The sequence below is a fragment of the Mus caroli genome, chromosome 14 (genome assembly GCF_900094665.2).
Source record: "Mus caroli chromosome 14, CAROLI_EIJ_v1.1, whole genome shotgun sequence".
Taxonomy (NCBI): domain Eukaryota; kingdom Metazoa; phylum Chordata; class Mammalia; order Rodentia; family Muridae; genus Mus; species Mus caroli.
In genome coordinates this window covers 93,579,152-93,594,489 of record NC_034583.1, presented here as the reverse complement: position 1 = coordinate 93,594,489, position 15,338 = coordinate 93,579,152, and the positions used below count along the sequence as shown (strand labels likewise).

The 15,338-nt window shown below is 41.4% G+C and overlaps 1 protein-coding gene across 1 annotated transcript in view; it reads right to left on the bottom strand.

Annotated features, from left to right (window-relative positions):
* Positions 1–15,338, bottom strand: part of Scel (sciellin) — a 103,483-nt gene that overhangs the window by 80,318 nt on the left and 7,827 nt on the right. Inside the window, exons 2-5 of the mRNA XM_021181896.1 lie at positions 8,531–8,592; positions 7,707–7,821; positions 4,472–4,531; positions 559–627 (exon numbers count right to left, since the gene is read on the bottom strand). Coding sequence (XP_021037555.1) covers positions 559–627; positions 4,472–4,531; positions 7,707–7,821; positions 8,531–8,573 — 287 coding nt within the window. The 5' untranslated portion in view covers positions 8,574–8,592. The remainder of the gene's footprint in view (positions 1–558; positions 628–4,471; positions 4,532–7,706; positions 7,822–8,530; positions 8,593–15,338) is intronic.

Genomic DNA, 15,338 nt, shown 5'->3' with positions numbered 1-15,338 from the left:
GGATTTTTGCATCAATATTCATAAGGGATATTGGTCTGAAGTTTTCTATCTTTGTTGGGTCTTTTTGTGGTTTAGGTATCAGAGTAATTGCATGCCACAGATTATTTATTTAAGATTCGTTAGCACGATTCATGTTTCTAACAACAACGTGTATATTTACAAATAGTTTCTCAGAAGCTGCTTTTTCTCCAGCATCAGGGTGGAAGAACCCCGATTGGAATACGGACTGATATTCTTCCGTTTAAATTGAACTAACAGAATTTCATGCAGGGTCTGTCTAACCAGCCCATACCCCACACTCAAGTCATAATCTTCTAAATTAATCTACTTCTCCCTAAAATCTAGACCTCTGGAAGATAATATCTCTAGCTAAGTTTCTGTGCATTGAGGAAAGAATTCAGTCTTCAGAGGCTTCTTTTTGAGATAAGACAGCGCCAGTGCAAAGAACACTCCAGTAAGGACTCTCCACCCGCCCGCCCCCACACTGCATTGTAAAAATGGGATGCAATGCTAGCACGTGGTGGTTTTAAGCGCTGTCATGGGTCACAAGCACCTCACCTGTCCAGCATGTCCTCAGATCTGTATCGGCTAATTGTGGCTTTTGGCTCATCTCTCTCTATTAATTTCCTGTAGAAAACAATTACCAGGAGACAAAATTACAAAAATATCCTATAAAACCTATCATAAATTTGAAAAAAATGTCGAACAATTTGTCTAGTTAGGGCACATTTTACCAGTGTAAGACAAAGTTGGAGTACACAAGTCTTCCAAATTTTGACTTGGGTAGAATTAATTAGGGCAAACTCAATTCTTACTGCTAATAAATGATATTTTGTTGGTTCTGATGATTTTTCCAAACCTTCATAAAGCTCCAAAGTGCAACATACTCACACTGAAATTAAGGCTATATGAAGCGAATGCTAACGGTGGTCAGTTGCGTATGCCCTTTCAGTATCGGTTCCCGCAGAGTAGGAACTATCTTTGTGTTCTGAGTTTTAATAGATGCTCTGGCAAGGGGCGAACTCCTAAAAACCGCCTTCTTTAACATTCAGCACCATGGACAGGCACAGAGGCCAAACACTTGGAGCAAAAACCATGCAGAGAAGGAACAGAAAATCCAGAAAGAAACGGGAAGAAGAAAGTGAGATATGAAATGATAGACTGACTGTAAAGGGGAGATGGGAGAGGAACAAGAAGGGAAAACAGGAGAAATGCAGGAAGAGAAGAAACCTTTACCCATCTGATCAAGTAGAAGGACCCTACTTAATGCTTTTGGAGTCCTGTGACCCACAAAGAGCAGGCTTTGTGGGAGATTATCGAGTGATTTATTTTATTTGCAATTCTTGGTTTACGTTTGAACTCAAAGTAGTATATTTATTTTCAATGCATATATTTGGAAGTAGGCAATATAGAAACATTTTACTAGCTGAAGATGCATCTTGTTTACCCACTCGGGGTTAGAGGGAGAAATTACAGACGTATATCCAAAGACCAAAAGTGTTAGGTGTTATAAAAGAGGGGGGAAATTTCAAGAAAATTATAAGTTAAAAAAATCAAGTGTTAAATGTAAGAATCAGAGGATTTTCTGGTAAGGTGTAACTTGGCCTGGGCTCTGAGGATAAACAGACATGAACATTTATAAATGGGCCGATGGAATATAACAGAGAAGGCAGAAAAGAAGGAAATGGAATTTCTCCACTACATTTCTCAAGTCTTACAGAAAACTTCCATGTGAAGTCAGAAGCCATGCTGTGGTTCTGACTCGCGTATTGCGTAAACTCAGTGGGGGTGGGGGGCTTCTGATGACCTCCACCAAAAGGCCCCCTGCAAATGGTTCATAGCAAAACAAATGAGTGCCATCTACTCTGTGAAAAGTACTGGATTCTGTTTTCAGCACCTCAAACAAGCAAACACAGGAAGCAAAAGCATAAACAAATTTACAGTGGAAACAAAACCCAGCCCCTTCACACAAGCTTCAGGCTTTGCTTGAATGTGTTCTGCTCTTAGCATGAAGTGATGCCTCCTGAAGTCCTGCGCCCAACGGAGAGCAAACTTCATGGAGACTTACAGCAGTACGTATTATTACTTATTTTCATTCTCTCCTCCCCCTCCTCCACCTTCAACTGAAATGTAGATTCTGTGGAAGCTGGAGCTGTTTTGGATCTAGTTTTCAGCTCAATGTCTGGATCTAAGGATATTCCATAGGTGATATCAACTCGATTTGACATGATTAAATGATCCACCCAAGGAACTACATAGTGAGATTTTCTAGTTTCAGATCATATGACTCTGTTATGGAAGGTGATGGGAATATATTAATCCAGTCTCTGCTCCAACAGCTTTCTGTGCACACTTTCACCTCTGTTGGAAAGCCCTCCCCTGTGCCAACCAACCAGCCTCACTTAAAACTTCCCCCCTCATTCTCCGGGCAGTGGCAGCCATCAAAGGCCACTTCCTTGGTGGGGTCTGAGGTTATTCAGGCCAAAGCAATCTGTACAATAGTTACTTTTTATGGTGAAGATTATGGTAGCTCAAACTCTCCTCCATTTGTGTAAGAGCTTCTAAACATCCAAGGTTGTTTCATGCATCTCTGTGCTCTCAGAACCCAACAGATGCTTCTGAGGCTATGTGACTGCCTCAGGAAACCCTCTGGGGCTGGGTTGAGAAGTGACAAGCAGAGGCATTTGAGGCAGTTCCAGGAGAGGCTGCCATACTTTTTGAGGAGACTTATTTTGCAATATTAGCTATAGGTCATCTCTAGGGTCCACAGAGTCCTGTGGTGACCAAAGCTTAGCTAACTGCTTTAGCCAAAAGGCTGGCCACCAAGAGGAGAAGTTCGGGAAACCAATATGATTTCAAATGTGAACTTAATATGGATGGTATCAAGATGGCGTTATACTAAGGTGTACTGTGGGCACACTGAGAAGACAAGCCTTAGCTCTCACTGCCAGTTTCCACGTTCACACTGAATGTGTGTGCTCTCTAGTGATCCAGGGGAAGGCTACTTAAAATGCACGGAACAATTTTCATTGGTTGTTTGACTCAAATAATCAGGGTCTCTTTACTTGGTGAAATGAGGGACCACTGTAAACCAGGTTCCACTCTCTGAAACAATGAAGAGGAAGGCAGAGGCACCAGTGATAAGCCTCTAGACCCCAGAACAGCAAATTAACATTCCTACAGAAAAAAAAATCACACTCCATTGAAAAATCTGTCATCATACTGATAGGCCAATATCTTATTTTATAAAATAAAATTGTATTCGAAGTACTTTCAAGGACAATAAATCAGGAAGTGGGGGCAAGGGACAAGTTTAAACAAGATATATGGTTCATATGTATAAAGTGTTACAATGAAACTGATTTTTTTTTTTTTTTTTTTTTGGTTTTTCGAGACAGGGTTTCTCTGTGTAGCCCTGGCTGTCCTGGAACTCACTTTGTAGACCAGGCTGGCCTCNTTTTTTTTTGGTTTTTCGAGACAGGGTTTCTCTGTGTAGCCCTGGCTGTCCTGGAACTCACTTTGTAGACCAGGCTGGCCTCGAACTCAGATATCCGCCTGCCTCTGCCTCCCGAGTGCTGGGATTAAAGGCGTGCGCCACCACGCCCGGCTGATTTTTTTTTAATACTAACTTTAAACAAGAATTAAAACCAACACTAAATCCATTGAGCTAAAAGCTGGCATTGAAGAGAGAAAATTATATCAGGTACCTTTGGAACAGGTCAAACTTATGAAGAGGTTTTAAATGGTTAGGAAAAATTCACAAGTATAAGATTTAAAAGTAGATACATTTCACGGCATGTGTGTGTGCGTATGTGCGTGTGTGTGCGTGTGTGTGTGTGTGTGTGTGTGTATACACAAATTCTCTTACCATAGATGTCTTGCTGGTACTCAGATGCAAGCCACTGTACCAGATGAAGCTTGACTGTGATAAATATTTAGGTTCTTCTAACGGTGTGGGTGTTTCTCAGCATGTGAATACAAGCATGGGCCAGTGAGAGTACTATCTGTCTGATTAATCTGAGATTACTCACACTATTGTGAGTCCTCATTTTATCTTAATTTTCCTGTTTGTTTGTACTTGCTGATCTACTTACTACCACAGATATCAGTGTTCTATCCCAAACCCACAGGCCTCATAAAAGAAGTGTGTTGTTCCGTATAGCATGAGAGCTCTAGAGCAACTTCTATATTGCAGCCTTCCTTTCTCTAAGCATCAAAGATGTCTTCTCTGATCATGTTCTTACGAGAGTCAGTGGAGTGGGATGAGACGGTGTATGCGCCTCTTTGGAGCCAGAGTTCTGAGAGCTGACATGGGACAGCTTTCTGGACTAAACCCCTAGTGGTATTCCAGATTTCCTCTGCATGTGCATATGTTGAAGAAGACCCAAGCCTACCTACAAACACACATCTGGCTTTCTCTCTAAACCTCCACTTTTGTGTCTTGAGTTATGTAGTTGTTATAGATGCTCACCTGTCCAAGGCATCATGGGAGTTGTGCCGGTTGAGCACCACCCTGCCATAATTTTCGTCTCTGCAGAGAAAGACCAAAATTAAGTTACATCAAACGTTACCATAATGTTTGCTAAGCACCAAATAAGAGAGACAGGAAGAGAGCTACAACTTCAGGCAAGGTTAATTTGCTTTACTCCGTGCCTAAGAGCACAACCATAAATCTAAATTAACCAGCCACAACTTGCAGGATCAGAATGGAGTAAAACTAGTTTGACGGTACAAGTCTATTTGTCCCATGAGATTTCCACAATCAGTCAGTGCTTTGTTTAGAGTGTTTTTTTTTTTTTAAACTCGAGTGTGGAAACATGAGAGCATTGACTTTGTGTGTACCAGTTCTTTCCAACAAGAGGAAAAGACAAACGTTTTCTATGAGCATTCTTCAGCTGTAATTAAGCCTACGTTGTCTGCCCGTTTTGATGGATTTGACCATTTGCCTTGGCAAAACACAGGGAAACAATTGCTAATGTTTCAAATGAGGGAGATTAATCATTCATAGGCGATTAAGCCCATTTTTTAAGGCATTAGAATGCATGTGCCTTCAAAGACCTCTCAACTGCGGCAGGGAAGACACTGTTTCTGCTAGCCAGTAAGTAGATGAGGTCATCAAAGGTTTTGTGGTTTCCTAGAATCAGAAGATGAGCAACTGACAAAGGCTGCTCAGGACCCAGATCTTTGTTTTCCCTGCCCTCTTTACTACTCAACCCTATGATAGAATTGTATTGTATACATAAGTTGCCAAAGCAATGCCATTCTGACTTTGTGGAGTGGGCATGGAAGCCCAGCTGACATTAGGATGTGGCCTGGGAACTCTGCAGAGGGCAAGTACCTGAACCTCTTCCTGCCGACTCCCCAAACCTGAAACACCACCTTCGCTCTCCACGGGCTCCATTAACGTCACTCAACATTCTGGAACTATGTTTAACAAAGCTATAAAAGAAACTGGACTAGATAATTAAAAAGAGAGGCGAGCAGAGAAACTGAAAATGATCTAGCAGAGCAGCATGCTCAGAAGGCCAAGAGAAAAGCTTCCCTCTTCCTTGGACCTTTCCGTAAAACCTAAGAGAGCGCAGCAGGGGCCGGGCACATTCTTGGCCGAAAACAAATGATAGCACCCAGCCCAGAACTGGGCCAGTAGGAGCCAGAAAAGCACCTAAGCCAACTTCCCCTCCGCTCAGCACCTGCCATACCACCCAAGCCGGCTTCCCCAGACCTGCTTAGGGAGGCTTGCTCAGCATCGATCGAACCAACATTCCCACCAATCATGACTTATTGGTGTTTCCTTCACCCGTTGGTATAAGTACTTGAAAGCTAAAATTTGTTATCGACATTTGTGAAAGAGAAGTGCTCTCACGGAAGAGCTAAGTGTGGACTTGTGGGAGGAAGTGGTAGTGCTCAGTCTAACAGTGACTAAGTCTCCCCACATCACTATATGGCCGTGGCTAAATACGATACGATGACAGAAGTTAAAAGATATTTTTATCTGGCATTGCCACTTATAAGTATGCTCCGCAGGTAAGCACATCTGGAGAGTGTGCCGAAGTTTAGAATAAGTACTCTGAAATGCAGTTTCCCAGCATGTGGCTCTTAACATTGCGGGTTTGAAAGTGTTCCACTGTGAGGTCTACTCTGCACATTTCACGATGTTTATTGGTCCTTTGGACTTCCATTCGCTATGTGTTAGGTGTATTTCCCAACTTCATGACCAAAAATATCCTGCAACATTGCCAAATATCCCCTGGGATAAATTGCCTCTGGTTAAAAAGCATGGATATAATGGAAAGACAGTGGATCATGTTAAAATATCAATTCAGCCACATAATAGCTATGTGGCCATTTGGATAAATTACATAGCTTCTCAGAGCTATAGATTTCTCTCCTATAAAATGAGATTATAATACCTACCTTATATGTTTATGAGAATTAATGATGCTTCACCAATCAAATGCCCAACGTCAAGCTTAACACATAAAGAAGTCAGAAAATGAATCCATAGCTATGCATAATTTATAATATATAACTGATAATGAAGATGGAACCAGGCTAGATGAATATCTCTCATAATCTATGTTACTAACAGGCTCGAAGCCTATAGTCATAGTTTCAGTTCTTTAAATACATAGCTAGCCGAAGCAATGCTCAAAGCCAGTGAAATTTTGCCCTTATATAGGGCCACATTCTTCCAACCACCTAGACATAGATGGTCAGATGGGACTAAAATGGATGGGAATTTATAGATTTTATTCATGCATGTAAAACATTTTAATTATTATTGTATTTATAAACTTGAAAAATTACTGGTGTGATCAATACATCATAGAGAGGATTAACTTGTCTTTGGGAAACTGGGATGGCTTGCTTGCTTTTCAGTTTACAAAGGAAACTGTTGTAGATGACAATCAAGCTTTCTTTCTTTTGTATGTGAATATGTTTCTAAAAGTACAGACTTTCTTAAGTGTGTGGTACAACTGAGTTATACCTTCTAAATCTTACAAAACTAAGACTATGTAGTACTGTGAATTTGGTCTAACACTTTTATGTTAATTGGGTTCCCCAAATTATACAAGAACCTGCACCTAAGATGAGAGAGTTCCTTCCCGGAATTGGTTTTGATTGGTAAATAAAGTTACCAGTGGCCAATGGCTGCGCAGGGAGACAGAGGATCTTTAGGATTCGTGGGCAAGGAACTGAAGGAGAAGGAAGGAGAGCGCCTCCTTGCGGGAAAAGGAGTAAAGACCAGGCCTGAGAGGTACTGAAGAGAGGGCATAGAGAGCATGTAAGATTCGGGGATTGGAGCCCAGGAGGGCTGCAGGCTTGAATCCGAGGCAGCCAGCGGAGATGGAATATAGGCTTTAGTGAGAGACGTGTCAGGGATACCAGAGGGGAGTGTGTTAACCGCGTGGAGGTTTAGAAGTGATCCAGCCATTGAGCTGTTAAAGGCATATTAAAATATAAGGCTCTGTGTGTGTGTGTGTGTGTGTGTGTGTCCCTCAGGAACCCAGAACATTGGTGCAAGTAGCGAGTAACAGGCACTGCTACGTTCGCTGCCTGCCCGGTCAATTTGAATAGAGATTAATTGGCATCTGCAGCTAGTGTAGCACTCTAGCAGGAAAGGCCTGCATTTTAGATGGCTGTATCTTCCAAACAGAGATGCCTCCATCCACCTATATCCATCCTCCTCCTGGCTCCGTGCTTACTGTTCTTCCTCTGGGAGCTTCTTTATCCAGCTGTTGTCCTGTAAGAAAGCCCTTCTTTTGTTCACATCGTGAAAACCCTGTTGTCTCAGCTCAGCTCCCCGGGCGCTCTTCAGATCTGTCAAGAAAAACACAAAGGACCCCACAGAATGAGGCAGAGCACGGGGCGTTAACCAGAAGGTCTTCAGAGACACATCTTGTTGGCCTCATCTGCACTGGCAAGTCTAGTAGCATTATAGAAGCAGGGCGCCCCAGCAAGAAAGAACAAATCCCACACCCCATCACCAAAGATAACAACTGAAACTGCTCAGGTGCCAACTGAAACTGCCAGTGCTGCTCAGCGGGCCCCATCTGAGGCCCAGAGAACGAGGGATCATCAGGCTGAGGCAAACCCAGCCAGGGTTTGCGGCCAGCCATTCTGCTCAGCGTGAATATGCCAGTACATTATGGTGACCTGTATTACTCATGACTTAATTCATGAATCTCACAGGTACTAGGGCACAGACTGCCCTTCAACAAAAAGACTTTATATTGATTTAATGTTTTTTTTTTTAATTTGTAAGGACATACATGGAAACTATAGTATTTTTAAAAATTATTTTAGTATTTTAAAGAATTTCACAAATGAATGGTATATCTACATCACACGCCCTTCCTCACCCCACATTCTTACTTTAAAAAAAAAAGATGCCTAACTTAAGCAAAGTTAATATATTGTTTTCAAACAACAGATATCTATTGTAAAAACTTATGATATACCAGATGGTTTGCTTATATTTTAAAAGGCTTTCTTTTTGTAATTTTTGAGGAAACATTATCTACATTACCATTTCCAGTTGGAGACTTTTTTCTAGAGGAAAAATTTGACATGCTGGACTCTAGTGAGGATCTAAAAGAAAAAAAAATGGGTATGAGAGAAAATATAGCCGTGATATTAAGAACAATCCAGGAGCAATTTAATTGCTAACATATATTTTTCAACTATATTGACAGTCTGTAAGTATGTCACAAACATGACATAAAGTGCGTTCAAGAGCCTGAGGATGTATATGTTCCACGGAATGCATTTTACTTATTTTATACATGGAAAAAAAATGAGGCCCAGCCTATTTAACATCCCCAGGGCTACACAATAAGCAACTAATTAAATTCAGTTTTCAATGGATTCATTTACTCGGTCAATAAATGTGCACTACGTCCGTGCACTGTGTCTAGCCGTGAGCTAGGAGAGGCAGCACAGTGAATCAGACAAGTGTTTGGTCATGGTGAATGGACAGAAAGAAGCACTGTGCTGGACATGGAAAGAAGGCCTTAAGATGTGTTTACCAGTCCCTTCTGGGAAACCAAGGTAAACCCAGGCAAGTGATGTCATGAAAGATGAAGCAACAAGACACACAGACACTTCAGATCTGACAAAACACTGGCGATTTTAAACAACAATCCAACAGGAAAGCTCTAAGGTCCTTAGCCATGACCAGCCTCCATGGTTATTGTGTCTCGGAGGGCTTACTATGCCTCTAATCCCAGTTTTTTCAGGACTGATGCAGTTTCCCAGAAGGGTGTGATACTCATGGGTACTCAAAGCCCCTTCTTACATAGACACATGCATTAAAAATTGTATTGTTTGGGACCAACACAATGGCTCAGTAGGTAAAGGCAATTGCCACCAAGCCTGATGACCCAAGTCCAATCTACCTAAGTTCACAATCAAAATGGGTGGAAGGAGAGGACTGACTTCTATAGCCTGTCTTCTGGTCTCCATACATGTGCATGCAAAGACACACATAGGAAATAAATAAAGAAAACACTTTTAATGCCTATGTTAGCAGGAACACAATTAGGACTGCTACAGTATTTTGTTCATCATCTTTACCCTTGTGTTTTTCTCCTGTTGTTTGAGAAGTTAAACTGAGAACACTTCCATGAATCTTAGAAGCACCACAGACCTTAGGACTGTGCTTAGCCGATCCTAAGTGACCCTGAAAGGAGAACTTACAGCTCTAAAAGCAGAAAAATCCCAGGTAAATGTGACCAACCAGTCATTCTAGATGTGTGTGTGTGTGTGTGTGTGTGTGTGTGTGTGTGTGTGTGTGTGTGGGAGTTGTGGTACCTATCCCACCAGATGACATACTGAACTTGAAGGGCCATTCCATCCTAACTAAGATGTAAATTCTAGGTCTAATTCAGCACATTCAAGTTCTACAATCATATCCCTTAACTTACTCCATCAAACAGGGCTAATGAAACTTGTCACCTAAAAAGGTTATTGTGATAATAATGATCTAATGAATAATGTTCACACGGGCACACACACACACACACACACACACACAAAACGTGTTAAACCCTAAATGCTACTTAGCACCATATTATTAGCTGTAGTAAAACCTGGAGATTCTGAAGGTCCTCCTCTATCTTTTGTTGCCAAAAGTACTTCCACTGGTATGGTCATAGCCATAAGGACACACCCATATAACTGGGAAATGACTGTCTCAGAATAAAAATGCCAGTGACATGTCTCAAGGCAGAGGTGACTGTGTGAGGATAATGTGCACTTTGGAGGTTACTATGGTCACACAGAAACTTCTGGATTCTTTGGAAGGTCAGTTATATCAAATGATGTTTTGCTGGGGCACACAGGTGAAAGAATGTTTTGCTAAAGCAGACACAGGTGAAAAGAAGTTTTGCTATAGCAGACACATGAAAAGATGAATGATGCATCTTTTTGCCGAGAGAATATAACAATGACCCCACGGACAGTGGGAGCTGCAACATTGGTTTCCCCTTGCTCCGCCTCGTTAGTCTTCATTGATGACATGCATGTATCGGTTCGCCTTACAATGTGTTGTAGAGCCTTGCTTGTGGTGGCACTATATAGAGAAACTTGCCAAAGAACTTCTCATGAGGTTCTTGTGGCTTTCTTGCTGCTTCCACAGACTTGGGCCAGTTGGCAAGCCGCTCGGCTTCTTCTCTGGACTGAACTGCCCTTGCTGATTCATGTGTAGTGTCTGCCAAATGGACTGGGCTATAGCTGCTGATTCATGTTTGGTGTTTGCTAGTAGGCTGGATTGAAAACAACAAAGATTGGAATCATTCTAAAGAACTATTTTTAAACAGGTCCACTTCTGCTGTATCCTAAGAACCTTTCTTTCCCACTACCTTGGGTGGGCTCTGGGCTAGAGGGGAGCTTGAGCCCTTATTAAAGTAGGTTGTGAAAAGTGTAAGCGTAGACCATGGGATCTGGCTGAAGCTCGGTTGTCACAGAGCACATCCTTGCTCTGCTTCTTCTGCCACCCCATCTTTCACTTCTCGCTCCTGAGACTACACCCTCTATAACTCTGATACGCAACTTTCCTCTCATGCATTGAGTCTAGGGAGAGACAGGTACAAGACAAAGACTAACAGCAACAATCATGGTCACTGTCTTCCTAAGCCCAGAGTCGCCTTGGGTATGCTCCTAGCTTGGGTCCGTCATCTACAAATGAGGCAAAGTCAAGCTTTTGTGAGACTCAAATGAGATTCTGCATAAAGTGTCAAATCATTGCCCAACTCCAGTAGTTACCTCATGCCTTTATTGTATTGCTTTGGAAAACAGAGAGCAAAAGAGGAAGGGGGGAGGTAGGGAAGGGTTGGGACCAATTTGAACTCTGGCAAATGGATATTCAGTGAATGTGGGGCAGCCCCTGCCTGGCTACATTTGAAGATTGACAAGCTTTGTTAAGAAAATGGAGTAAAGAGAACCCTAAAACCATAGGCTCATAGAGATGGCTCAGAGGTACAAGTGCTTGCCACCACTCGTGATGATCTGAACTCAACCTTCAGAATCTATGTGGTTGAAAGAGAGAACTGAGTATCAGGACTGTTCTCTGACTTCTACATGCAGGAGGTGACGTGTAGCAAGCATGCATAGTATGCACACACACACACACACACACATACAGAGAGAGAGAGAGAGAGAGAGAGAGAGAGAGAGAGAGAGAGAGAGAGAACAAATAAATAAGAGACATGTATCTCAATTGTTCACTAATTTTATCTCATATGGACCCTACTTCTTGGGGTTCCTAGTTTATCCATTTCCTTTGGTTTTCAAATGGAACCTGATGTTTTCTTTTTTCTTTCTTAGCTGATGAAGATAAGGAACATCTCTGCTGACTGAACTGCGATTCTGAGATAGTCATCATATTTTAATGTATGCATGATAATACATTTGCAAATATTGCAAGTTCAATTGTGAGACAGGAACAGGGTAACTAGAGAAAAAACACTGTATAATGATCTATTGATTGTACTGTCTCTTCTAATTAGGTGGGCTTTAGTGAGTAAGGCATAGACTTCCTCTTTTGTTCCCAGTGTAGGATAGTGCAGACACTGTCTAGCTGTTTCCTAGACTGAATCCTGGCCCCCAAATTCACATGTTAAACTCTAACATTAAAGCATATCAGACTAAGATGATATTTGGAGATAGTGACTTTCAAGAGGGGGGAATTAAAATAAGGCCTTTGGAGTAGCAAGGACCGTTCACCTGTAAGCCAAGGAGAAGGAACTGAAGTGAACCTGAACACACTGACACTCCTCATTTTAGACACCCAGTTTCCAGAATTGCCAAACAACACATTTCTGCTGTCTAACTCACCACACCTCTGTGTGGTGTTTTACTATGGCACCCTAGAAAACCAATCTGGTAGTTATGTTATGAAGGAAATGATCAAGCTTTTCCAAATTAGTGAAGTCATTTAAAGAGCTTTGTCCCATACTCCCCTGATCTGTGCCCTTAATATCAGCTGTCACATTGCACAGAGCAATTTCCACTATCATGAACATGTGTTAGTTCAGCCCCTACTTTGAGAGCATAGTATATGCCATAGGCATTATCTCTCACCATCAAATGGACTCTGTGAGGTACCTATTACTATTGCCAACACTCAGATAAAACATATGAAGTTCAGAGACAGTATAACTTGTCTAAGGTGCTAAGTGTCAAAGGTAGACTTCTTAAACAAAGCCAGCTGTTTTCTGAGCTTCCAGCAATCGTGTTCATCATGAGTCACTGAAAGACTAGACGGGTTCATTGGAGATAAAGTGAGAGAGTGATGCTCACTGGGAGCCTGCCTGTCCCATGACATCTCACAAGCTCTCTAAGTTCTACCCACAATTCACCAGGGCAACCAAGGCAGCCTCTCAAGGTATCGCTGCAGCAGACAAACCATAGAGAAGAGACTTCTTTGTGTATTCTTGAATATTATCTAGGTTAAAAAACATATCTTAACACAAAAGCCTACACAGGACTAGCCATAGCAACATTATTCATAATACTAAAAAAACAAAACAGAGGAACTAACCCAAGCAAATGCCAAACAATGAACGGATATATAGTTTGGCATATCCACACAGTGGACCATTGCTCAGGAATACACAGGACTCAAGAACTCATTCTCACTAGAAGATGGAATGAAAAATGAAACAGGCTAAAAATGAACAAAGCCAGACACTGAAGATGTGTTATTCCATCTCTATGAAATATGAACAGTAGTCAGGCTCTTAGAAAAAGATTAACTTGTGGCTCTTAGAAGCGAGGGGAAAGGAGGGTGCTGCTAATGGAAATGAGACTTCTTTGGGGGTGAAAATGTTCTGGAATTGCATAGTGATTATGGGTTACAAATTTGTGAATTAAAAAATGATTGAATTTTATACTTTCAACTGGATAAATGTTTTGATATATGAATCGGTTTTCAACTAAAAAAAAATCCTAAGCCAACACTGTCAGCAGATGAGGTTCACGTGAGCACTCGAGGGAGAGCCTTATTTTGTCCCCATGATTATGACACAATAAAATGAATAAATTTTATATCACAGGATTACATCAGGTCCATCGGGACTTCTATCCATCCACACACTGGTATTATACACACTGTATTGAGAACCATCCTTGCTTAAATATTTCTGGCTCCTGACAAGATCCCGATTTCTATTTTTGGTTTGGAAACAGAGTCACCCTCTTTTACAAGAAAGTAGGAATGGAAGTCAGGAGGAAAAATGTCAGTCCCACTCAGGATTATGTTTCATGTGAATTAGCAGAGTGATACAGCAGATTGTGAGCAGTAGGAGAATTCAGTATTCCACCATGTCGCATAAACATGTAGCTATTGAGTACTAGGCTTTCTGATATATCAGTTGACGTGCTATCTAATAACATATCATATGCTACTATTTATAGTACACATTTGGATAAATAGAATATTTAGCAAACATATAGTAAATATATATTATATACAGTTCATTTACAAAACAAATAGTGTAAATAGCTATTCTGAAGCATTGACATTAAAATTCATTGTACAGAAGGCACTTGTGTACATTGAAAACACATAAGTCTCATATTATGTGTGCCATGTTTTATCCATACTACTTCTGCTAGCCTTCAGAACAAACAGCTTCTGCATGCTGCAATTTATGTTATCATCTACTGCAGCATTAATTTTGCCTATGGATCTTTGTACAGATATCCACCCATTTTGATGTCAATGCCTCCCTCCTTCCCTGTTGTGTTCCATCTTTAGCTTCTTGTTGGGCCCCCAGAACTTTCTATTTTTCTCAGAGTATCTCAATGCACTTGGCTGTCATTGTCTTTCCATCTTTATGACTGCAAGCTAGTTTAAAGTGAAGCCTGCCTATGCAGGGATGCATTAAGGCTGAGTGGTGACTCCGAGACGAGTGATGAGCTGTGAGTTGGTCGCCTAGGGGCTGGCTGAGTCCCTGCTGGGTCACTCATTAGCCACATGGAGCAAGCTATTACTCTGTCTCTGCAAAGTGGGGGTTATATCAAGCTTAAAGGGTTATTGTGAAAACTAAGATAACATTCTATACATTATAAATTACTATAAATCACCTAAGCTATTATTATTACTGTCTCAACTATCCCCTGTCCTTACCAGAACCTACAAAGGCAACAGATGCCTAAGTTGAGAAGAATGGGACATGGGCAAGAGACCAAGGAGAAACCAAGGAGAATTGAAAAAAAAAAATGTGTACATGGGTTTGGAGCCAGAGAGCTGTACAGCACAGAAGATGAAGCAATACAGAAACCAAGTAAGTACACAAAGAAATCCTGTCTCAAAAAAAAAATTATTTAATACAATTAAAATACTTTTTAACTGTCTGGTTCATCTTAAATTTTAGGAACCATCAAAGGAGCCCTGTGCATAGTGGATGACAAGGAAAGCCCAGACACAAGTAATCAGGATGTTTGTAGGCTCTTGACACACAACAGTGACCTCTCTAGTCCCCATTCTTCACCTCCTTCTTACTTAGAGGGAGAACCACAAGTTTCAGCCTCTGTTGAAGCCACAGGTGGACACAGTACAAACTATTGAGGCTGAAGAAAAGGTCCCCGTTTTGCTTGGTCTTTTTGCTTCCAGCTGCTCTGCTCTGAATTAATATCCACGCAGAAGGTAGGAGTGGCCATCTAGTACTCGGCCAAGCCATAAAGCTCCCGCAATTATCCTGAATTATCTATCGTTAAACTTTTCCTTTTAGAAGAATAATGAAGCTCCTGTTATTAAAAAGTTAAGTTGTGTCTGGCATGGTGGCGCACGCCTTTAATCCCAGCACTCGGGAGGCAGAGGTGGGCGGATTTCT